At 47.3% G+C, this 26154-nt stretch overlaps 1 protein-coding gene across 1 annotated transcript in view; it reads left to right on the top strand.

Annotated features, from left to right (window-relative positions):
* Positions 1-25378, top strand: part of LOC144728653 (basal cell adhesion molecule-like) — a 67887-nt gene extending 42509 nt beyond the window's left edge. Inside the window, exons 7-16 of the mRNA XM_078608227.1 lie at positions 2017-2138; positions 2337-2496; positions 4983-5101; positions 7762-7903; positions 10639-10766; positions 12809-12959; positions 15639-15659; positions 20526-20658; positions 21665-21731; positions 24979-25378. Coding sequence (XP_078464353.1) covers positions 2017-2138; positions 2337-2496; positions 4983-5101; positions 7762-7903; positions 10639-10766; positions 12809-12959; positions 15639-15659; positions 20526-20658; positions 21665-21731 — 1043 coding nt within the window. The 3' untranslated portion in view covers positions 24979-25378. The remainder of the gene's footprint in view (positions 1-2016; positions 2139-2336; positions 2497-4982; positions 5102-7761; positions 7904-10638; positions 10767-12808; positions 12960-15638; positions 15660-20525; positions 20659-21664; positions 21732-24978) is intronic.
* Positions 25379-26154: the final 776 nt, after the last annotated feature.

Raw genomic sequence — 26154 nt, 5'->3', positions numbered from 1 at the left:
ACGGAGGCGCACGCTCTTCCTCTGATGGTGTCGCACTCAAACCCCCGCGCACCTAAAAAACGGAAGCCGCGGATGGTAATTGAAGATGTGGCGCATCGGGCCATCGCCGCGGTGACAAATCTGCGTAGCGGTTGCCGGGGTGCCGCGCGTTTGCGCCGGAGACGCGTGCGGTGTCCGACACTTACCCGCGCGCCTGGGGACTCCAATTTGCATGTGTCCCAAGAGAAGGGCGCGTGGACATCGTTGGTAAATTGGAGGACGATAAATAAAAGTGTGTTGCGTCATCCATTTAGAGCCCCCCTCTAGTACCCCCCCCCCCCCCCGGGATTACGACGGCTGTTTGACTGGTCGACGGGTGTCCCAGTGTTTGGTGTTGGTGCTCGGGCTGGGTGTGCGCACGTTGCGTGCGTGTCACAGGACACGGCCTCCCTGGCAGGTGTTGCCGTGTCTCCGCGAGGCGCGTCTATCGTTCGCGGTGGCGAGATGTCAACTCCCTCGCCTGATATACAGTAGGTCGTGGGTTCAATCCCGACCCTGAAGCATGTATATTTTCGTGTTCTCCCTGTGGTCGCGTTGATTTTTCTCCGGGTTCTTCAGTTTTTCCCTCCACATTAAGAAACATGCATTTGGAGTATTTGGCTGTTATCCATTTCCACACGATAAACCACTTTGTTGAGCTGTCATTGGGGGCCAGCTCGCTATTGAAAAAATATATATAGTAGCTCAGTGGGCCTTACCTGGTAAAATAAAAAATTGGTATACAGTAGTTTATATCATTCTCATAGTTTTAGTTTAGTTCTAAGGTGGCTTAGCGCGGCGTTGACATGCTTCGTTTGCCACACACGTGCTCTGTCACATGGTCGTTTCAATTCGGTGCTGCCGGATGCTGTTACAAAATCTGTGTGAAGCAAAGTAAAGGCGCAGCCCTGCAATTGCTTTCTCATGCCACTGCTGGCGGAAGGGGCTCCAACCAAGGGGGTATTAAGACCTACTCTTTGAATACCCGCAATTCACCCCCGCCGCACGCGATCCCCCCCCCCCCCATCGACTACCTGCGGTGAACACATGGATTTAAGAAACTTTGCACCGTTGTTTCAACTGCCGCGCCGGGAAATTGAATCGAACCAGGCGACCCTCGAGCGTGCGGACCGTTACGCCGCGGCGGCAATCGGTGACATTCCAGTGCACCGATTTGCCAATTTCACTCGAACTAAATTGCAAAGGGTTGCACGCGATTCAAATTAACTTTAGGTGTATAATATAGCTACTTCTTGATTTAATATTAGCTTTATTAACGGCTTTATTTAATAACAACTACAAACAGACACCGTTAAGCACGTGGCTAACAAAAAACGTGGAGAATGTGGCTCCGAGAATTTCAACGATGTAGGTTTTCCTGCACAGAATCAACGTTGTCCTGTTGCAGTGCGTCTGTGGGAAGGTGTTCTCCCCTATAGTGGGAAAGAGGTCACTTGAACGGATCTCTGAAGTAGTTCTGTAGTATTGCCTGTTAGCATGTGGTAATACAACTGAATCCACCATGAATGTACATCAGCTATGCTAGTCATGGACACTCAATCAGGGCATTTACACTGCGCAGAGTGTAGAGGGTTTATGGCCGGGATCTGCAGTAGGGTTTGTGAGAACAACACAGCATGGATGTTAGCTCGTATTCAATGACATTATAGTGCGTTGGTGAACTTAACACGTGGGTTTAGTATTCGTGCCGCACTTTGAGGTTGGTTTTACAAAGGTTGATGATGATGATGATGGCAGTGAAGGGGGTGATGACAATATTTCTGATAATATTGACTACAGTAATGATCATGGCGGTAGCACCGGTGGTAATTCACGACGATGATTATGATGATGAAAGTGGCATTGTTGTTAAATGGTGAAGATGAAAACAACGATGAGAACGACGACGATGGCGATAACCGCGCTGAGCTTAATTACGACGATGGGCGGTGGCGGCATACGCTGATTCCTGTCTGTGGAACGCCTTGCGATGAACAGATCCGCCCGAGAAGGTGAACCTCATCATTGAGTCTCCCAGCGTGGCCGTGAAGGAGGGGGACACGGTGGTGTTCAGGTGCGAGACGGACGGATTCCCCCTACCCGAGATCGACTTCGACCAGGTGAGAAGGCACTCTGTTATGTTCTTCTCATGGCATCCGGCAGTTAATTGACAACGAGGGCATGTACATGCGCACCGATGCCATGAGGCTCGTAATGCCACGGGAGATTTTCAGCCGAGCCCGTTGAAGTTTGTGTTGTGTTCGAGGCTCTGCTGTTCGTGACGGCTGACTTTGCTCGCTCCCATTTGCTCGTTTCAGAGTTTGCCGGTGAAGTTCGATTATGCCAGCATAGCCGTGAAGGACAGACTGACCCTGCCTGCCGTGAATCGGAACAACACCGGGACTTACGGGTGTCAAGCTTTCAATCCCGACTGGATGGAGACTTCCATGAACAGCAGCAAGGATCTCGTGGTGAACTGTGAGTGGCGCGAGAGAGTTGACAAACAATAATCGTCATCGTCAATGTCGCTGTTGTCTCCGTCGCGATTGCCGTATTTTGCTCCGGCTTACAAAATGCGTGTCCACGTAGCGTACGCTCGCACACACAGGATTTTGTGGGGAACTCAATTACGGCTGAGCTTAATAAGCCAAAGTCAATCAATCTAAAGGAAATTACGCGATTGACCCAATACCAAAACACAAACCCACTACCCAATTAAAACAGCCACCTCAAGCACACCAGTCACACAGAAAAGCTGTTTGAAACAAATTGGTTTCTGAATGAGATTTTGGAGGATATTGAAACGATCAATTTGATGAACTTGAAAGGAATCCTAGGAAGGAAAAACAAAATCAGTTGGAATTTCTCATAAAATAGCATTCAACCGCTAATGAGGCAACTGAAGTAGCCACCTGCCTTGGTTTTTCCCCCACGCGCATCGCGACGTGGCTTAATTGAACCATTGCATAAAATTTTGACACGTACTCACAGAAATTAGGGAAGCACAGTGTTGCGCTATTCGACAGCGTATCAAATTCGGTAACAAAAAACAAACGTCTCGCTGCTCGAGGATGCTCTATGCGACGCTTAGTACGCTGAAGGGGGGGGGTGGGGGGGCTTCTTGCATGCTGGAAGCTGTCACCTGCATCGCAGGCACCGTCGCTTCGCATAATGAGACGGGCCATGCCTCCGGGCGGTGCGGCTGTGCATTACTCAACGGCTCAAGATGGAGCTTGTGCCCCGGTCACAGTACCGTATGCATGTGCACACACACACACACACGCGCGTACATGCATAAATACACGTGCGAAAAACATAGCTAGTAAGGCTTGGATCTGCTGGATGAAGGCCTCCCCAAGATGCCGCCACGTTTCACGATCCCGCGATGTAACGATCCATCCCAAGACCTGCGCGCCAGATCTTACAGCGATGGCGTTGTGCGCATAGTCGTTTATATGGGTACCAAAGACAAAGGCACAAGCTGTTTTGCATCGCGCGCTTTCAGACGCGCTTCTGCAGCCGTCTGGAATGCTCTTCCTTTCGAAATGAGAAAGGCACTGGAGCTATTCACGTTTAAATCGATATTGAAAATTAATTTCTTGAGGACTGCTCTTAGTGTTTAGTTCGTTGTCCTCGCTCCGCACCTCCGATTAGCATGGTTGGCTACATACGGTGCGATATAATTTCGACATGCGTCATCATCATCATCATCAGTCACGTGCAATCCACTGTTGGATGAAGGGCTTCCCAAGCTGGGGCCACCAATAACGATCCCACGATGTTACAATCCGCCATGCACCTGCGAATGAACTCGGTCCGTCGCTCCATCTCATCGACGGACGTCATCTCAGACACGTTCCATTCCTCTTCCCTCCGGGATGTCGGCACACGATGGCCTCCTCCTCCTTCCGAATAATGCCACAGTTGTCCTCAAAAGCGGCCAATTGTGAAGTAGACGTCGCGTGGTATTCTACGGGCAAATACTCCTTGCCGGATTCGATTAGCGAACGCGTTACCGCTGGGTCGCGTCCACAGCCCAACATTCGTCTCGGAAGGGGAAGGGCAAAAAGGAAACCTTGGTAATCCCTGCAGAGCCGACCAGTGGGAAGTGAATATTATTATTATTATACAGGCTGCATTGATTTTGCTTTGATGCATGGTAAGTGGTATGCGTTTCTGGAAAGACAAGTGCCCTGCGTTTGAGAGTGCACTCACAGCTGCTGTGGAGCACTGCACAGGTGTCTCGTTTTATTTTACAAATTGAAGCTGTGGGTAGGCACGCGGGTTACCTCCAAGCATTGTTTATTGTCGTCAAAGATGCATCCCGATATACGTCAAATGGCACAATAAATAAAACAAATTACGCAAGCGTTGAAAGTAGCAGTAAACTACCTTCTCAGATGAGCATTGGTGCCACTCCAATCTACATTAGCAGTCGTGAGCCAGTGGTAAAATCTCCACATTGCTATGGAAGGAGCCAGTCTTTTCATCGAATGAACATGAGCACTGTGGACCTGTCAAAGTTTGATACTCAATTTATCAACCTGGAAGGGATTGTGGTCTTGAAGTCGACTATCCACCAAAACTAAACCCTTTGCACATTCCGTTTAGATTATTTAGATTATTTCGTTGCTGTACATTTCCACATGGTAAGCCATTTCGTTTGAGCTATCATTTATGGCCAGGTCATTTCTGAAACAGAAGCTCAGTGGGCTTTACCTGGTAAAATAGTTTAGTTTTATTTCTATTGGGTTGAGTGATTTTCTTGCCTTGTCTATACTTTGAACTCCTGTCGTGTTTTTGTATTGTTTGGTGTTGTAACGTTCTGAGCCCACCCCTCCTAGACAACTGTAAAAAAAAAATCTTCGTAGCTCATCGGATTCCTCCAGGATGAATCAATATTCTGATTCCAAATAAATGTGGCCTTCTGGTTTTGTCTTTCCATTGGTTCTCCCCCTCACCAGACTTGGATGATGTGAAGCTTACCCCTTCCGAGCCGATCAAGGTCATGGCTGGAGTGCAGGTGCAGGTGACCTGCGCAACTCCCTCGTCGTCCGGGACACCGACCTACACGTGGAGAAAGGTATCCCGTCGGCCACGTCCGTCGCCGCGGTTCTCAAAGAGATGCAAACATAACCATTTCGGGAAACTTCTTTAACTCCCTGCTGCTCGTTGCCCCCGGTTTTCACGAGATCATTCATCACCGAGCCACCCCGGCATGCACCCTTTGCCCGTCCGCGATTTTCTCTCTCCGCACGCTTGTGTTTGTAACGCCACACGAGTGCGCCGTTCTTTTCCCCGATCGCTTTTTGACCACATGTCCAAACCGCGGGAGTCATCTCTCTTGGCTGTTCTCTCTCGGTGTCACCTCGGGTCCCAATGGTTCTCTTGTTTCTTCCTTCCTTATTTGCCGTGGTCGAGACACTCTTGGCATTCTTCACAGCGAGCTCATTTGTGACGTTACTGTTTTTCATGGGCAGGATTTCATTGGTCGGATTTCATTGGTCGGATTTCCTTGCACTCCACCACTCGCAGCCGCACATCAGCATCCGGCAATACGTCCCCACTGTTGCGCAATTGGCGGTGTGAAATGTGGTTTCAAGTGACAAAAGAGGCTGGTGGTGAGGCCACTGCTATGCATTGAGGCCTGATTTGTTTGTGTGCTGACATCATTGTTTTCGTGGCTTTTCTGAATTTAATCACGAAGCTGGCCTCCCTGGTGTGTGAAAAGATAATTGCTTCTCTAATAAGATGTCAATAATGCTGCTGTACAAAGATAATTTCCGGTGATGTCATTCTAAGTCAGAGTGCATTACATAAGCAAATGGTTTAGTAGGCTCTGTGAGTGTCACTGTGTGTTGCTCAATAATATGTGTGAAGTAAAATGATACTGTGCAACTTGTGCGATTCTCTTGGTTGGCATTGGGGAGACTGCATGCAGTTGAAACATGTCATGGCTTAAATGTATTTCTGGAAACCTACGTTTTGAAGTACAAAGTGTACTTCCATAGCTTTAGCCTGTTGCGGTTCATTGCTTATTTCTCCCTCTCCTTCTGTCTATTTTTATAAGAACTTGTCACAATTGATCCCGCGCTGGGCTTAGCCTCAGACAGCTCTGCAAGAAGACATCTGGGGTCTTCTCTCGCATGTCCGGTGGTGTGTGAGTGCAACCTGCTCTGAGCCATCTCTCTGGTGTGCACGCTGCCGGCAGGCAATTTCCTCTGTTGCCACTCTCGTGAGAGCCAGACTCTTTTTCAGCAAATAAAATAAATCCCAATGCGCGTTGCTACTATTTTTTTTTTATTCCGACGGCAGCCGACGTCTTTTGGCCAAAAACTGCTGTCAAGCTCCTCCGTGCGTTTGGGAAACGTTCCGGATAAAGGAGTCACGACTGCCGTGTTTTTTTTTGTCGATTGGCCTGCCACACGGTTCGGACTAGAGGTGTGGCGGGGGAGGGCTTTTTGCCTCATTGGCGTCACGTTAACATCGGCGCCCTCCTCCTGCCTTGCTCAAGCTATCTTAGGTTGACAAAGAGTAACCTTGAAATTATCATGAGCGGGCGGGCGGGCGAGCGAGCGGGTCACTCCACTTGAACAAAGCTACAAAAACCATCTCGCGGAACAAAAAAAAATACCCAGAAAGACATTTATTCCTTTAACCTCCCTATAACTCATTTTCAGCGAGATTGAGATTGGGCCCTCAAGTGACGGTGGCTTTTATCCCGACCAGGGAGACACTCGAGGGCAATGGAGTCACTGTTGATCATTATTGATGAACGTCTTTATGCAGAGCCACTTCATTTAACAACTTTGCGCCCAACGGGTTTTGCATTGAAGCCTGCTTGTCTTTGTGTGGTTAATCTGACGTGATAACAATGGGGCTTCTCTTGCCCAAAAAAAGAGAGAACGTCTCAACACTGAATGCTTTAAAGCAGAGCCAGCGAGAGGGGGCTTTAGGATCTTTTGAAAGATGCTGAGCCCCACTACGCTGTTTCACCAACGACACAAAGGTGACACGGAATTTTAATTCTGGTGAGCGACGCTGAAAATCCATCACAATACAACATAGATCTATGGGACAACTTTCACGTGAAGCAATGTCAAAGCGCTGAGAGCACCGCGAAGCGCATTGACAAAGCTGAAATACCCGAGATCGACTCAAGTCGCCGTGTAACTAATCTCGGCCAAGCAGAGGCCTTATCGCGTGAAGCCTCAAGCTCAGATTAAAGAACAGGCAAGGAATCTGTGACTTAAATGGAACAAAGGGAGGCTTTTGCATGGTTAATGAGCAAACTAGCAAATGTGGCCCAATTAAGGAAGTGTGTGTGTTAGAAATTCCGGGCCACTTTGTGGCTTGTGTACATGCTACGCATATGCGTAGGTGGGCTGCCGTGCCATGCAAGCATAAATGTTGAACTGGAAACGATGTCGCTGCGACCCAGCGTGGGTGGAGGGTGGGAGGTAGAGGTGGTAAGGTCATTCCTATTTCCATTGGTCTCCTCGGAAACGGATGCTGATCCAGTGTAATGGTTACTGCACTGAAGTTGCAATCCGGAGGTCACCGATTTAACCTGCCTGCACGGCAGTTGATACAATGAGGCAAGTTTCTTACATCCCCACCGTATACTGGTGTGCGTATCCTGCCATTGGGTAAGAATTAAGAGTAAAACGATGGAATTCTCAATACTCACAGATCACACTCTCGCCGAAAAGTTGCCCACTTTGTTTCTGCTGCGCATTGCAGGCCGGGAAGGTGGTGTCCAACGTCGCCACGCTGAACCTGCCGAGCGTGAAGCTGTCCGACATGGGCGAGTACTCTTGCGTGGCCTCCCTGCCCTCCGTGCCGGGCCTCGTGAGCTCGAGCTCCGTCAAAGTTACCGTGGAAGGTACGACGGCGTGGCGTCGGTGGCGGCGCGTGTTCCGCTTTCTCCCTCTCCGGTCGCCGAACGAGCGAGCGCGTTAAACGACCGGCACCAGAGCCGCGTTTTGACAACGGCCCGCGCGCGCGCCTGTCACTTTGCATTGCAAATGAGAGCGTTGAACCTGTTTGCGATTCAGCAGAATGATTTTTGAAAAATAATCATCTTCAGCGCGTGGGATGAGCAGCTGTGTTGTTTTAATGGCACGATAGCGGCTGTTGCAATTACCTTTTTCACGAGTCTGGGGAGAGAGGGGGAGGTGGGGGGCGAATTTCAGTGACGGGGGTCTCATCAATGCGACCCCCCCTCACCGCCCACCACCTTCCGCCTTCGTTATGAAACGTTAAACGCGCGGCGCACACGCACGCCGGTGCACGCGGCCCTCGGAGCGGACGTTTAGTCTCACGTCTCGCGGATCAGGAGGCTAATGCCCATGTCAGTGCAGTGGGTGTCAAGAGCCACTGGTATTCTGTGTCAAGATCCATGTTTTAGTCACCAGAGCGTGGTAAATTGATGGTTTCGGATCAGTCACCAATGACGACAATGAAAAATGTCTTAATTTCCTTTTCATGCTCGCAAAATTTTTTTATTGCAATCCCAACACTGAAGGTCTTGGTGCACATTTGATCAACTCTTTCGTGAAACGAGCTTTAAACGGAGTGCTGCTGTCCTGTGGCTGGGTGAATCAAATCTACCGGAGGAATGGCATAAGTTGTTTTTTTGCTGTTGCTGTCATCCGCCTGGTGTCATTCTCCAGTGCAAATGCTTCTATGCTGTCAGAGAGTGTGGGTCCATTCTATATATTTTAAGCGCTCTTTTTCAATAAGAAAAGAAAGTCGTGAAAATGAAAAATCTAATGTGTGTCTTTGTGACGCAATTCCCTGCTTCAAAGTGAATATTTTCTTCATCTTAAATGTTTAATTTGTCTCCCCCCCCCCCCCGCCCAATTGCATTCCAATTGACACCGCAAGACGAGTGCCATGTGCCCTATGTTAGAGAACGGCTCGCAAAAGTTGACATCAAAGAACTGCTTCTGAGAGACTCAAGTTATCTTCTTGGTTCTTTCGGTAAAGTCACGTAGAAGGGAAATAATAAAATAATAAAAATAAAACATAATAAAATAATACAATTCTCACGACGTTTCGGCCACAACGCAAGCAGCCGTCCTCAGGTGAAGAACAGGTCTGTCGGAGAGACAGCGTCTGAAGACAGACCTGTTCTTCACCTGAGGACGGCTGCTTGCGTTGTGGCCGAAACGTCGTGAGAATTGTTTTATGATGTTTTATTTTTATTATTTTATTATTTCCCTTCTATGTGACTTTACCGAAAGAACCAAGAAGATGAATCCCTGCAGTCACGAAAGCTTTAAATAAAAAATTAGACTCAAGTTACTTAAAGGAACGTTACAACATATTTCCACCCTAAATATGTTCTTCACATAGCAAGCAATCATATGAAATCTTGCTTTTTTTAAACCTCAAAACTAGATTTTTTGTTGTTGCGAAACTAAGTAAAAAAAAAATAGAATATGACGTCTCATTTTTTTGCAGTCATCGATGGCCAGGCTCCGAGAGTCAATTCGCTAGACTTGATGATCCAGTTTAGGCATGGGTCGCTCCCCAGATTCTCATTATTGGCACATTTTTTCTATTACTATTCACCGTTCAATTTAACAGAATAGTGTTATACAGCTTAAAATGGAGCATCCCAAAAAAATTACCCAAATTCGGATTCAGTTTATCAAAGCTTTGCTGTAATATTTCACTTCCATAACTTTTTTATTTTTAATAATTACAGCCTGAATTCGCTTGCGCTTACAAAATGTGGAACATTCTAATGGTACCCTAAGGGAGGAAATTAGTACATGGAGGCCCAAGCTTGGGCACATTTCTCACGAATGACAATGAGAGATAGTTCGGCAAAGTGAATGGTTCTGTTTTAAAATTTCCGGTGCAGTTTTTGACCTGTGACTTTTAAAGTATCACCAAGGGACCCCGTATTGTTGTCAAAATATATTCTGAACGCTTGAGTTTTGGACAATTAAGAAGCGGGCGATTACTCTTACTATGGAGATAAAGGTTTAGTCCATATCGGTAACAGCTTTTTCTGGATTGTGAGATTCTCCGGAAAGTAAGATGTGTACCCCAAGATTGTGCCCGGTGTTAGTTTCAGTTTTCATTTTTTAGGTATAACCCTGTGAGCCATGCGGCTCTTGACTCGTGTGCAACCGCAACAAAACTAAAATAACGTTATACTAAATCTGATCATGAACACACACACACACATATATTGCACACTCCTACCGGATGATCAAATTTACCTCAAACTTTTGCTTTAAAATACTAGACAATACGGTAGTTGATAAACGCAGGGAGAATCCCTTGTCAATGAATCTCGTGTTGCTGTAGACTATTGACATGATGATGATGAATCCATGAACTCGCCACTTGGCACAGTCATTACCAGCTGGTCGACTGGCTCAACGCATCACATCCCTGCATCTAATAAAATGAGTACCACTTTCAATAAGCCTTTCGGCTTGATTCATCCCCATCGTGGGAGTGTGGAATTTCCACCACTGGCTCAGGGCAGCCAACGAAGATGAGATTCGCCCCCCCCCCTCCAATACCTGTCGCTCGTTTGAGTATGGAAATTTTTCTTGCGTGCCGACTCCTTCCAACTGTGACCGCGCTGTGTTCCAGGGAAGCCGATGTTCAATGAGTCCAAGGATCACAAAGAGACGCGAACCTTGGGTGACACCACCGGACTGGTGTGCATCGTGTCTGGAAACCCTCGCCCAGACATCTCGTGGGAAAAGCCGTCGGACTCTGTAAGTGTTTTTGGGGCCCGGGCGGTGCACGCGCCGCCACGATGGGTTCACCCGACTTCAGCTCTTAGAATCTGTGTGTGTGTGTGCGTGTGTGCGCGTACGTGCCTGCGTACGTGCGTGCGTACGTGCGTGTGTGTGTGTGTGTGCGCGCACGTGCCTGCGTACGTGCGTGCGTACGTGTGTGTGTGTGTGTGCGCGTGTGCGTGCGTGTGTGCGTGCGTACGTGTGTGCGTACGTGTGTGTGTGCGCGTGTGCGTGCGTGTGTGCGTGCGTACGTGTGTGCGTACGTGTGTGTGTGCATGCGTGCGTACGTGCGTGCGTGTGTGTGTGTGCGTGCGTGTGTGCGTGCGTACGTGTGTGCGTACGTGTGTGTGTGCATGCGTGCGTACGTGCGTGCGTGTGTGTGTGTGCGTACGTGTGTGTGTGCGTGCGTGCGTGTGTGCGTGCGTGCGTGTGTGCATGCGTGCGTACGTGCGTGCGTGTGTGTGTGTGTGCGTACGTGTGTGTGTGCGTGCGTGCGTGTGTGCGTGCATACGTGTGTGCGTACGTGTGTGTGTGCATGCGTGCGTACGTGCGTGCGTGTGTGTGCGTACGTGTGTGTGTGCGTGCGTGCGTGTGTGCGTGCGTGCGTGTGTGCATGCGTCGCCCGAGCGTGGCAAACGGCCGAGCGGGCAGCAGGTTTTCTTCCCCCACTTGTTGCAGAGGTTCACGGTCTGAGCCCATGGCCGCCCTGGTAAATTTTGAGGGTGCATTAAAGATCGTTGCTGCACACATCTTCACCTTCACAGTTTGACGTCAAAGACTCCGTGATGTTGTTAGACGAGAAAGTGGGCCCGTGTGTGGTTTTTCCCGATGAAAAAAAAAAAAAAAAATTCTCAATTAGGAAACGCGTAGACATTGTTACCACTTCTACAAAAACTTAGCGGGAATCTCCTGAATTGTAGTCTTGAGACTCAGAAAGGCATTCCAGAGTAAATGAGCATAAAATAAGATTGTCGCGATGAAATATATACTCCTATCACGATTCTTTGAAATATCATTTTAAACCAAAGCATTTCCATAGCAACACCTGGTTTCTTAAATGACAATTCCTTCGTGAGGAAAATAAATTCAACTGAGACTTTCACTTCCCTCTTGAAGGATGTTCCGCTAAAGAGATGCAATTTGTCAGCAATTCGACAGCGGTTCAATAACAACTCGCGGAAGCGCGTGGATGCATTGTTATTTGCGCACAATTACGCACGGAGAAAATGAATCAAAATATAACACGAGGTTCGTCGCTCGTCTGGGGAAACCCTAATTTGTGGAGTGAGGAGCTGATTTTCATTTCACCACGTCGGCAATCGCTATCCGTGCGGCTGTGTTGAGTGCCATCCTCGTTCACGAAATGCTCCACAATGACGGCGGCGGACCGTTTTACGTCAAGTGAGAAGGCAAACTTGTTGAATGCAAAATCAATTGTGTGATGATGATGCTTATTGTTACCATTATCTTTACGGCGACAATGCTCATCAAAACCACACACATTTAAGGATTGAAGCCATTCCCTAATTCCGTGCTTGAAAGCCTTGATTAAGTGAATCTACAAGCGAGCTACGAGGATGCGCACTGTTAAGAGGCGGAATGCGTACGCTTTGCGCTATTGAAGCGTCATTTCAATAAACATTTCAGCGTGAGCCCCCCTCCACCCCCCCCACCCACCTCCGTGTGTCAGGGCTGGCTACCGTTTTGAAGCAGAGACGTCCCCGGTAATGAGGCACAATCCGAGCGGCTAACATGTCACCCCTCAGCGTGCAGATGCGTATATTTAGACAGGCATCCATCAGCTGTAAAAAAAATACCCCGTGTCCCGTGGCGCGGAAATGTCATTCGCGAGCGACTCGGGGTAATGGACTGACACCCCCACCCCCCCTCTTCTGTTACCTTGCACTCGCTGTCCCGCCGCTCGCAAGCCGCAAACGTTTTGGCAAGAGTTGTCGCTTTCTCTCTCTCTCTCTAAATGAGTTGGGCTCGCCGACGACTGAATTTTTGTCATCTCGCAGGGCGAGCAGAACGACAGCTGGGATGAGACGACGGGCGTGCTGACGAGCGTGGTGATGGTGAAGGTGTCGGAGAACATCCCGCCCATCAACTGCACGGCTACCAACAACTTGGGCCACAGCACCAAGCGCTTCTACATCAGCACGCGGCTCGGTGAGCTCCCCCCCGTCGCCGCACCGACACCGTCAACGATGCCGCCTGAAGTACCAGCGACGTCGGGTTGGCGGGTCTCGCAAGGATGGGTCCATGATGTGCACGAGATGCCCCTACCATGGGAAGGACACACAAATGCGATTTCCGAGCTGTCTCTGCAGGTGTTTGAGCGTTCGATAGGTGGTTCTCTTCGGGCACTCCAGTTTCCTCCCTCCCACACACAACTAACTCAAGAAGGGAAATGGAAAAACACGTCCCGCAGGATCATCGTGAACATGACTCTAGATGTAATGCTTTGTGTTTCATTATCGTCAACGGCGTAGCCATGACCTAGCCACTGAAGGCCCTCTCCAAAACGTTGCCGTCTTTTCACGGTCTCACGTAGCAACGAATTCGTGAACGATTCATCTAAGCTCCTGCACTCCTGTTTATTCCATTCCTCCTACCCCGCAAGTACCATCCATCCTCTGGGGCCAGTTCTCTGCTTTGGCCACCCGCCCCGTCGTTAGTCTCGACACCCTTCGACAGATGCGTCCCTCCCACGCCCACTTGCTTCTCCGAACAGTCAATATGATATCTCAAACTTGTATACGCCATTTGATCTATGGGCTCCACTTTTGCGCGGTGTAATTCCAAGCGTGCGGCTCCTCCATATTAATAGTGAACATTCTGATTCTAACTATAACTGTTGGCCCACGGTGCAAAACAAAATGTGCGCTCGTTGAAGAAGTCAGCTGAGGTCCTGTCTACTCTTCGCACGGGGGAGGTCTGCGTCACGCTCGCGTTCGTGACGGTGACTTATCGTTGTTGCGCCAACTCGGCTCCATAGTTGCCCACCGCGTGTTAATCTCTGGTAGGCAGGCCGAGTCACTGACCACGAGAGGGGTGCTGGAAAGGCCAATGGTCAGCCCGCCTGCGATTAACAAACGTCCTGAGGCCAGTGCGTGCACTTCCTGCAACCCGCCCCCCTGGTCATTTCTGCCGATAAAATCAACGCATCCTGAGCTCCAGTAAAATGAACATTGATCACCTTCTGACACAGTGAGGAAGAGCGGACCATTTAAAACTGGCCATAATCCATCATTTTAATTTACACATTGCCAAAACCCAGGAACAGTTTCTCCTCGTATTTTCCGGATTATGGTGCACTCTTTTTTTTATCCCTGCATGTTAAAGCAAAAATGTGGGTGCGTCGTATGATCAAGTAGGTGTGTGTGTATGAGACCACATCTGTATAACGTTATTGACACCAGGCACACGTTTGGGCTGCATCTTACGTTCCGGAGCATCTTACAATGTGGAGAATCCGGTGATTACAGTGACCTAGATAAACCTCTCTCGGAGAGACTCGGCATCGCATTTACCACCCTCCTGATTCAACGAACCCACACGCGCGATTAGCTATTTCATGTTTTCACGCAAACCGACATATCATTATACTTCTGCCTGTACACAGCATTCTATCATCTATCCACTGCTGGATGAAGATTTCTCCAAGCCGTCACCATCTCACATGGGCCTGCGAAGTAACAATTCATCTTGCACCTGCACACGAGCCCGTCTCATCGCTCCATCTCAGCAGTGGACGTATCTCTCAGGCATTTGTTTTCTTTCTCCCATTGGCTGCCGCTCCAATCATTGCCACCGGGCATCGTCCTTTGGAGCCACGTGGTCCTGCCTTGACGCCACTTCCTTTTGCTCTGCAGTCAACGTCGTGTCTCTGACTGTTGAGTATCAACGTTGTCACCCCACTCGATGCGGATTTCAAGCATGCGTCTCCACGCGCTTCTTTTCCATTCCTCTATTCCATTTTCTTTGGACAATTGTCCGCCTTTCTGATTTATGATAACGTCATAGCAGTGAATGCACTCCGATTAAATATGTTGGCGATGTTCCCTTTGCATTATGAGGTTCGGTTTTTTCAAAATGAATTCAGTCGGCCAAAATCTGTTTATTTTTTTAATTTTATCCAAGTAACCTTTAAAAAAAAAACATCGTTACTTTTACCCAGGAAAGTATCAATTGAGTTTTTAAGCCGGCTTTTTTTTTATTTTATTTTTTCAAAATTCGGAATATTGTTGAGAAGGAGATGACTTGACTCTGCCCGATCGTCAACAAAGTAACGCATAGGCAGGTAGCTGGGACCGGTACTGAACTGTGTGTGCATGTGTGGGTGCGTATGTGTGCACGTACGCGTGTGCATGCAATCACCAACTTCCATCGTTCAATTTGTTATTGTGTTGCGGTTTCTTACAGGACCTACAACTGCACCCCCTGGTAAGTGCTCGTGGGGAGTGGTGGCGCAGTGGTTGGCGAGCTGCGCTACGGACCCGGTGACCTGAGTTCGATTCCCGCTCACGGCCAACACCAGTGACGATAATCTGAACCGGTCCTGGGCCTCCCCTAGGTCAAATCAGCCTCAATTGAGTACCTGATGCAGCGTGTAAAACATCGCCACTAGGGAGACAAAGGCGTCCAGGCGTGATACTGGGCACCCACCCCCTCGTGTGCCGCGCCGGCCTTCATAGGTGCTCGCTAACAGCACTTGCCCCAGCAGTCTGTTAAGCCTATACAGGGGGTGGGGGAGGGGCATCTTTGTCTTTATGTACTCATGTGCATGCCATCACATGCTTCCATCATTTAATTTATGTTTCTTTTTTTTTTTGCGGTTTCTTACAGGCCCTACCACTGCGCCCCCTGGTAAGCGCTTGTCCTTGCTCTTGAAACATTCACTCACAACATTTGCATTTTCCTCGCGATCAGCACTTACATGTTTACTTCAACAGGATTGTAAATGTGTGTTTTCCTTTTTTCCATCCTTTGCATTTCCTTCCATTTCAAAGACTTGGAAGCAGGTGTGTACATATGTATGGGTGTGAGTGTTTGTGTGCGTGCGTTCGTGCGTGCATGCGGGGAGCAGAGTTGCAGTGGTTACCGCACCGCAATATAAACCCGGTGGCCTGAGTTCGATTCCCGGCTAACGCCAGTGGTAATTCTAGATTTGAAGCTTTCGTGACTGCAAGGATTCATATTCTTAGGTTTTTTCGGTAAAGTCACGTAGGTAAAAAATTAAAATTAATAAAAATAAAATAAAAAATCACGACGTTTCGGAGGCAACACAAGCTTCCTTCTTCAGGTGGAACCGTCACAAAACGATAGCTGTATCTCTTACTTGATACAGCTAAACCAAAAACGTCGTAGTTTTTGGTTTATTTTTGTTTATTTGAACCTGTCTACGTGACTTTACAGAAAGGCCCAAAGAATATGAATTGCTGCAGTCACGACAGCTTTAAGTCAAGAATAAAGAACAGCACAATGACGAGTTGACATTCATACTTTTACATCACAAATTAAAATCATGAACGTACCATGAAGATAATAATTCAGAAACAAATGTAATCTTTACAGCAACTTGTAAAGCACAGGTGCCAATCCTAATGTACTGTGAGATATATCGCGTCGTGCTGGGATTGCAGCAGATGTCAAACGGTTTTACTATCTCCACGTCTCACTGTTTCTCGATAATTTGCAGCCCAAAGTAATGCGGTGCGGGGTTTGACTGATGGGCGCATAACCCACAATCGTTGTCACCTCTGTGCCAGTTAGAGGAGAGGGCTTCTGTCTCTCCCCTTTTTATTAGTGCCGAGCTTGTGCAACGGAGGGGTGTGGGCAGCACATTTGCATCACAATCGGGCCCACCAGAGATGCGCTTTTTACGGGCCTGACACAGTCGTGAATTCGTAAAATTACTGCGCCCACATTCCACCGCGAGTGGAATTTGTGGCTGGATTAGGGGGCGGGGGGGGGATCCTTGCGTGAGTCGTTATTACCTGCGCAACCGGGTCAAAGATCACACAATTCCTGCCTAGCCGGAGCTCCGTTGGCTTCTCATCATCCCCCCACGCAGTCTCACCTCACGCATTTGCCATCCGCAAGAAGCCCTTTATTCTCTTTCTCTTCCGTTTCTTATTACATTGGCAGTGCTCATCATAGCCGAGAGAATGTAGCTTTTTTTTTTCTTCTTCTTCAAGTTTTACAGCTGTGCAAGTGTAATTTACTACCCGATTGTATATTGCACCAACTTTTAGGGCCTTAACTTTTAGGGCCCCCTTGGAAATGCTGTGGGGTTATTACCTCAAACACTGTTGGCATTATGCAGCCATCTGCAGCTGGGGCAGGGCTCATGGGCCATTCATCTTGATCTTCATCATCAACAGCAGCCAGCATCTATCCACCGTTGGATGGAAGGCCCCCCCCCCACCCCGAGCCACCATGTCTTATTGTCCGCGTCGAGCTCTCACACCTTCATCAGCAGGGGGTCGTCAACCTGCAGCTGCAGAGCCACGTGCGGCTCTTTAAGGGCTGTTTTATGGCTCTTAAAATATTGAGGGTTTTTTTTTTTACCGAATATAAAAAAAAATGGCTCTTCTTGTTATTTTGGTTGCCGACCCCAGACCGTGGGAGTCCAGTTTACTATGGAAGTCTATTCTTTGGGTTTTTCGGTAAAGCCACGTAGATAGAAATAGAAAAGAATAAAATATCACAACGTTTCGATCGCAACACAAGCAATCGTCATCAGGTGAAAAATATGGATGTCTAGTTTACCATGGGCGTCCAATTTACCATGGAAGTCCAATTTACCATGAAAGTTCAGTTAAACCATGGGAGTCCAATTACCATGGAAGATCAGTTTTTAAATATTGAGTTGTTTTTACCAAATTCGAAAAAAAATGTCTCTTCTGGTTACTTGGGTTGCCGACCCCTGGTCCGTCACTCTTCGCCGACTCTCGTACATTTGTAAACGTTTCGTGCTACTTGCAACCCACTCCTACCTTACGCAAAACTCTGCAGCTATACTTTCCTTCGGCATGAACACAATTGAACAACGCCGCCGATGTCCCACACGGCGCTGTTTGCCGTCGCGTTGGACAGTACTCAAAGGCCGCTCCGTGCTGCGCTGTCGCGTCGCACACGAGTTGCCTGATTGCTGCCATGTCAGCTTCAAAAATTTGCGGCGACCTGCCACATCCTTTAACAAAGACTATATATCTAAAGTTTAATATTGCTTTTGAATTATTCTATTCAATTCTATAAACACAAATGTACTGAACGTATGCATGCGGCTTATCCCAGATTGAATAAATGGCCTTTTTTGTATCTGTCACGATGTGATATCGCCTCTGGAGATGCCTTTAAGCTTCAGTAATATTTCAAACTAAATTGTATTGCGGTTGAGAACGGTTATATAAAAAAGAGGTCTCGTCAGGCATTGTGGGAAAATATTGACTTGCTTTTGTAAAATTTTGTTCATTTTTCTCCCAACAGAAAGAAAGGTTAAATTGTCAGATTTTAATTTAGATAACTGATTGTCCTCTTTGTTGTTGCTGCAATTCTATTGCCCATAAAATGAACATTTTGTGCTGGGCTTGATTATTGGACGCGACAGTTTAATGTGCATTTAGTTTTGCTCGCGCATTTCAGCGGCTCGTGGCAGATACGAGGCTATTATTCCACTGCATCACACAGTCACACGATTGCCTGCCACTTGTCGTTATGAAGAAAACATGTTTTTATCGTTTCATTTCCAATAATTCTTCCAACGACATTTAGTATAATCTTGAGCAAACATTAATTGGCCATTGTACGCTTTTCAACAGCGTACTTTAAGCACTTAAATCCATTTCCGTTGCCTAAAACTCAACGTAGTTAACAGGCCGGCCAATTTTTTCATATTTTGGTTGACGCACTTTGCGGGCAAATTTGTTACTTTTTCTGAATGTGATTTTGAGAGGGCAGTCATGTTCATAATTGTGTGAGTTAAAGAAATAATGTTGGACAAAGGTACGAATTAAACATCAAATAGAGTTTACATTTTGCCCTTAGCATAGAGATTCATTTGAGAAATGTTATTTTACATTTTTGGGATTATTTAAAGAAAGGCTCTTTTAATTGACATTAACCACTTCTGCTCACGTATCATTGTGCAATCAGTGAGCCATCCGTGGAAGTCAAACAGTTTCATTCATGATACTGCGTTGGCAGTGGTGCACAAACAACAACAACAAAACTCAAAAAAATCTGTCGATAATACTCGGTCACGTTTCTTAGCGCAGTGGCCCCTTCCTCAAAGCACATTAAATATATAAACCACAGAATACGCCTGATCACGTTTTATTTGACACATCCTATCAGTCTGACACGGCCTTCTGGGAGTGCGCAATTTCAGCAGCGTTGATTCGACACGAGCAAAGCAGGGGTCAGCCTCGCTTGAGCCAATACGGAAGAGCCGCAGAGTTTGCTTGCGTTCAAGCAATGTCACTGAAATTATGGCTATTGGGGTGTGTGAAATATGCTTTTATTTTCGTTACGTGGAAAGACACTCATTTACTCACGCTGTCCACTTAAAATTATTTCTAGCGACGTGAACGACGGTTATCATTTGGCCTTTCATACCAAATCGCTCGTTGATGCTTTGGGTAGCCTGCCCTTCTTTATACCACATCCCACATGAGGTGTGAAAAAAGGACCCATAGGCCAAAAAAACGACCACTCCTATCAAATGCATTGTTGTTCCTTTTTAGGGGCAGTATTATTGACAATTCGTTGAGCTTTTGTTCGTCATTCACGGAAGGGGCACGGAGCCACATTCATTTGATCTTTCCGTGCGCTCTGATTCAAAATCCGAACGCTGGGGGGGAAGGGGGGGGGGGCAAATCCCGGCCGTCGCGAACCAACTGACGCGGCACAGAAATCTTCGGGGCTTCAAATTTCATTCGCGGTTCTCGCGTGGCGCGGACGCTGCCATAGACACAACCCGAGCGCGGGATTACTCTCGATCACTGCCGTCGCTCTGCCTGTTGCATTCTCAGCATGCGATGTGCATTCAAAAATGAGGAGCCATTCAGTATGTTGGTAGCAGCCCTTGACCTGTGTCCGTGTCAGGGCTGCGGAGACGGATGATGCTGTGAGGCTGACGTGTTGTTGTGTATGCGGGCTTCCCTTGATATGAGATGGGAATGTTTTGGCTCGGGGTGGTTTTGTGTTTAGATTTTTTGATCCAGGGTCAGACGAGCAAGAGATAGCGTGTGTGTGTGTGTGTGCCGGGCATGGTGCGGGCGACCCACCTCCTCGTGTGCCGAGTTGACCTTAATAGGTGCTCGCTGACAATACTTTCCCCAAAAGTCTGTTCAGGTTATATGGGGGATATTTGTCTTTGTGTGAGTGTCTTTGTGTGAGTGTGTCTTTGTGGGGAGCGGTGGTGTAGCAGTTAGCGCTCTGCACTACGAACCCAGCGACCTGAGTTCGATTCCCACTCACGGCCAACACCCGTGACGATTATCTGAACCAGTCCTGGGCATCTCCTAGGTCGACTCAGCCTCAAATGAGTACCTGGTGTGTTGTGTGTTAACATCAGCACTGGGGAGACAAAGGCGACCGGGCGTGGTGCTGGCCACCCACCCGCTCGTGTGCGCTTTCCGGCCTGCATAGGTGCTCCCTAACAGCACAGTAAATGTGTTAACGTGTGTGCGTGTGCCCTCTCCTCCGGTGCGGTTTCCGTCTGATCAGTCAGTGACAGCGGCAACGGCCGCGTGATCATCGCCATCATCGTGTCGCTGCTGCTCGTGGCTGTGCTGGGCAGCTTCATCTACTGGTCGTACAAGACCAAGAAGTTTTGCTTCGGCCAGAAGAGGAGCTCCATGTGAGAGAGCCTCTGCACCCCGACGTGTACACCAGACGGTTGCACCCAGATGTGTTCACCGGACGGACGTTTACTGCAGACAGACTTGTACAAGAGACGAGACATGTACAACGGACATTTGTGCACAACGGAAATATGTGTACAGCAGACATACGTGCACAGCGAACATAAGTGTACAGCAGACGGACGTGTACAGCGAACATAAGTGTACAGCAGACGGACGTGTACAGCAGACAGACTGATACAACAGACAGACATGTATGACAGACCATCTGGTTGGGTTAAGCCCAGATTGAACACCTAACATTTGTTCACGGAAACAAAGCAGGTGTGAATGAATGAAAGTTACACAGTATGCTCTGGTTTATCAGATGCACAGATTCTCCCGGTATAATTTTCCTCCCGCGTTTGTAATGCGGAGAATGTGTTAAATTGCACGCACGCTTTTGCAGCATGGACGAGAATAACGCAGTTGCGAATGAAGAATTACGTCAATAAAAGTGTGATTTTCACATGAAGCTCATTGCACTTTTAAATTAGAGTTGAGCAATCGCATTGAGAGCAGCGCCGTTTTTAGTTGTTTTTTTTAATACTGGTGTGATGACAGATGTGGTCTCTGTGAGAGCCAGTTCATCATTCTGTTTCTGAACAAGCGCCCAAATATTTGGACAGGTGTTTCGGCGACGATCGTAAAATCAAAGGGTAAAAAAGCACATGCACGCGCTGTGTGTTTTCTCACCGTAATGAAAGCGATGCTATAACGCTAACCAAACAAACACTACACGTGGACAACACTTCCGATAAGTGTGCAGCTGGAGCAGGTTGATCTGCCTTGAAAAGGGCTTCTTTCTTCAACCTCTTTTGCAATTGGCGGCACGGGCAACACTGTTATATCTGCTCAACCGCCCGCGAGCCAACAGAAACTCAAAGGTGTTGACAGTTTGCAATGAATGGTAACTAAAACGACGTGCGACGTTGACTCTGTTTTTTTTGTTTGTTCCCGCAGGCCACCAGGTTCCAATGGCGCTTCGAAACCAGAAACGGAAAAACTGAATTCTGACAATGCGGTTTAGGTAACAATTTCGCGACACTACACGGTTGCATGTCATCATCGTGTTTTGTTTTGTTTGCGACTCATTCGTTTTAGTTAAAAGTATAGAACAGGAATACATTATTCATCCCCTGGGGAAATCTCGTAACAGCTTTAGCTTCCTGGGCTAACACAGGAAAATAAGTGCGTCCTCCTCCACATGGGAGATTAAATTGGACCGCTCATGGGCATATAATCAAGGTAAGGGTAGCCCTGCAATTTTTTTCTCGCATCACTGCTGGCAGAAGGCCTCCAATACAAGGGTTTTTTTTGTTTGTTTTTGGCCTACTTTTCCACGCTGCGCCAAATATCATGGAAGATGTGGGAGTGGCCACACTTGACGAGCCCACCGCACACGACCTGCCGATCGCCTAACCGTGGCGCGTCCACTTATATTGATGAGGCGGACAGAGTCAGGGGGGAGAGGTGGTGGGGGGGGGTGGGGAATTGAAGAGACTGACATCGTCATTCAACTGCAGCGCCGGGAGATTCAATTCCTTTGGCGAGCACGAGACATGGCGTCCGTCTTCACGGGAAGCGCTGTAGCGAGTCCCGAAAGGGATCCATTCAGTTGTGCTTCACCTCTTTCCCGTTCCGAGACGTCTGCAAGTTGCAGGGTGCAGTGGTGTTCCCGTTCACCGCTGAATCTCGGAACGCGCAAGCTGCTCAACGTTAATTTTAATGAGAGCGGCATAGCACCATTGTTTTTGAAGACATTGTCCTGCACTCACCGCGGAGAACTGTAGCAACACGCCCCCACACTGTGATGGCACACGCCCTCCCGGGCCGCCTTGTGGGAGCCTCGGCACCGATAAAATAATTTTATTTTTCGATTTAAAGCTTTCGTGACTGCAGGGGTTCATCTTCTTGGTTCTTTCGGTAAAGTCACGTAGAAGGAAAATAATAAAATAATAAAAATAAAACATAATTAAATAATTCTCACGACGTTTCTGCCTTCTCGACAGACCTGTTCTCCACCTGAAGACGGCTGCTTGCGTTGTGGCCGAAACGTCGTGAGAATAATTTTATTATGTTTTATTTTTATTATTTTATTATTTTCCTTCTACGTGACTTTACCGAAAGAACCAAGAATAAAAAGTAATTTTATTTTAGTTTTTCTTCCGGTTTTATTTTCCGATGACGTACGTCACACACGTACATCATCGGAATGGGGAAGGGTTAATATTACGTGAATGCAGTTCGTATGTTTATGAAGTGTATATTAATTAAGCTTCGTTAGTGTGTGTTTGTGTCTGCCACAGGTGTTTTGTTTAAAATTAAAGTTACTTCATCTGGCTACCAATGAAATCTTACTTTGGTAGTACCTTCAATGCGGATGATATTTGTATTCCAATGCGGATGATATTCGTATATTACGTGGGCAAGTTTCAAAAATTTCACCACCTCTATTCAGGCCCACCACTATGAGTCAGGCCGCGTGTGATGAGATAAAGTGTGGGCACTCCCACCTCTTCCGAGATTTCTGGCCAGCGTGGATGGGTAGGCCACACAACCCTCTAGAGAGCATCTCTCGAGCTCCCCCGAGTGAAGACATTTACACCAGCAGTGTTGTGAGCAGATACATGCCAATTATTAGCAGTGTGAACGAGGTCCCTGTTTTTTGACAGAAGGGACCATTGCGTAGCCATTATGGACAAGCGTACGTACGTACGTACGTTGAATGTATTTTGCACCATACGTAGCCAACCGTGCTAATCGGAGGTTCGGCAATCTTTAGGCCCTAGGTTTATATTCGGCATGTTTTTCTTCTTTAAGTGCAGCTTTAGGCTTGCGTATCTCAAAAGTTGCTTTGGCGAAAGCTTGCGGGGCCGTGAAATTGGATGTAGTTTAATATTTTGCCAGAGATTTCAGTCTCTGAGCTATTTTAATTGTCTACGGGGGAAGCGGCGGTGGGAAACTTAAAAGTGAAATCTGCCCACGGGAAACGAAGTGACCGTTATCAGTGTTTTCGTGAGTCAGGCAACAATGCAGAGGAAGGAGGGCGGTCATTTGATCCGTACCCTTTTTTTTCTAAACGCCCTTCTTATCTTGCCCTGATTTAGATTTTTTTTCCCCTTTCAGAAATTTGGCCAAGGTATTCCATTAAGTTAACGAAAACAGAAAATAAACGCAACGTGGTTTTGCCGCTACAAAGTGAACTCTGAAATGCACTGCGGCTGTGACGGGTTATGGCTTGGTGCTCAGATTGGACTGTGTTGGCTCGCTCGCTCACTCGCAGTGATTGTAGGGTTGGCGTTATAACGTTTGCTCGATGTATTGATGGTTATTCTGTGCTAGCATTTGAGATGGATGTGGCTTTCGATGAAACACATCTATTCAGCCAGAGCCTGTGGACACTGCTCGATAAACAGAGAGGGGAGGCGAGGCCACCACGGTGTGTCTTGGTTCTCACACTTGACTTAAAATACAAAAGGCTGCCCATTCAATCGGATCTCCCAGTGTGGCATTTGAAACAGTCGTACAAAGTTTCTTCAAATCCCCTTCTTGGTAGTCGATTGGGAGGTTAGGTGCGGTGGCGTCAAATGTGGGTGATCCCACCGCTCCCCAGACATCTAACTGGCATGGAATAGTTGAATAAATACCCTCGGCGAGTGGCTAGCTTGGAGCTCACTTGAGTAGAGTCTGTGATCAAGTAAATTGCAGGGTTGGCGCCTTTTAACTTTGGACAAAGAGATTCGGAATTGGATTGTAACGGCTTCGCTTTATTTTCAAGCATGAATTCCACACGCTCGGCCATAAAAAGCTTTATTCAAAAACATCAAAAAAGAATCACCGTAGCCTTTATTGCTACAATAATCGCCAATTGTATTGCTTGTTAAACGCGTAATATCTATTCAAGCACTTGTGGACAATCTGGAATTGCTAGATTAGTTGAAAGCAACTTCCATAATCGCGTTTTGTACGAGCCGCCGTACGTGTTTCTGTTAAGCGTGTGCTATTAAAATGAGACTTTAATACAGCTATGATTCTTGGCACACGTGTACTGCTTTTGAAGTTTTTTTTTTGGGAGATCATAACAGAAATTAAACGGCAAAAGTTTTGCGGAATTCATCGCTAATTAAAGGAACAAGACTTCTCTTGCCGAGGTAAAACTTGGCACCTGAACGGGCTGAGGCTAAGGGCGTATTAGCACACTAATTGTATCGTGAAACGATGGCAGTGTCTCAATAATATTTAACTATTTGTTTCTTTCTCTGTTCACTTCACAGATCACGGATGAACACACCTTAACTTTTACCTCTCCCCAACCCATCCTGACCCGTGAAAAAAACGAAAAAAAAAAACGAAAATGACAAAAAAAACTTAGAATAATTTTTTTGAAGCTTAATATAAAAAAAAATTGTCGATGTTTTTTTTTTTCTGTATTATAAGTTGTGTAGAAAACTACCATGTTAATCAAGATTGCTACCAAAGCAATTGTGTGTTGTGCGAATACCGTTGGGGGGGGGGTGTCTGTTTAAAAGTTTTAGCAACGTAAGTACACGATAGAGTTTGGGGTTCTTAACGGATGCGTCGCTTGGTGAAGGGATGTTTTTCATTTTTTTAATGAGTTTATGTATCGGTGCGCTACTGTAATAATACAACAAATACTGCTTGCTGGTGAAAGTGTACATGCAATCGTGCTGGTTATGTGGCTCTTTAAGAGATCAGGTGATGTAGGGTTGGAGTCGGGCTAACCTGGCAGTAAGTCACCACACCTTGTAGGTGCAGTTAAAAGCTCTCACAAGCTCCAGTGCTTTAAAGACAATTGCCCTTGGTCGTGACTCACAGAGGCAAATTTCCTATCGGTATATGAACAAATTTTGTGGCCCCATAACGAGTGAGGACCGCCGCTCATTTTCCATTTGTGGTCCCCAGTCGGTGGTGTAACATCCACCCTTTTTTTTAATCAGCTACGTTGGGACGATGAACTTTGTTGAACCTGAGCTGGATTTCACCTAGGGATCCTTTCTTTGATTGTGAGATACGTTCTCTGCAACAGCGCGGTGACCCAGGCTAAATGCTCGAGAGAAGCCGCTAAAATAAAATTTATATCCACTTTTCATGAAGCGGTCGCAATCCCAAACACCCACCTGCCCCGTAAGCCCTCTTCGTTCTTTAACCTCACCACCTCCGCAATAATAACGGCATTGCTGCCGTTATTCACGCGGCACTCTCCCCTGCCGATAGCGGAAGTACAACAGCTGATGAACGGCTAAATTCTTCTTCGTGCTGTAGATTCCCTCTGGGCGAACGGTTGAAATGAAAATATAATTCCATCAACACCTCCTCGCAGCAGAATACGCAACACAGTGGGTTTGATCGCCTGGCGGGTTTGTATGTTTGTATGTTGAACTTCTTTCGCACCACACCTATCCAACCGTGCTAATCGGAGGTGTGGGGTG

This window comes from Lampetra planeri, chromosome 29, assembly GCF_965212315.1.
Source record: "Lampetra planeri chromosome 29, kcLamPlan1.2.h2, whole genome shotgun sequence".
NCBI lineage: Eukaryota > Metazoa > Chordata > Hyperoartia > Petromyzontiformes > Petromyzontidae > Lampetra > Lampetra planeri.
The sequence above is the reverse complement of the archived record's forward strand: the minus strand, read 5'-3'. Positions and strand labels throughout refer to the sequence as shown.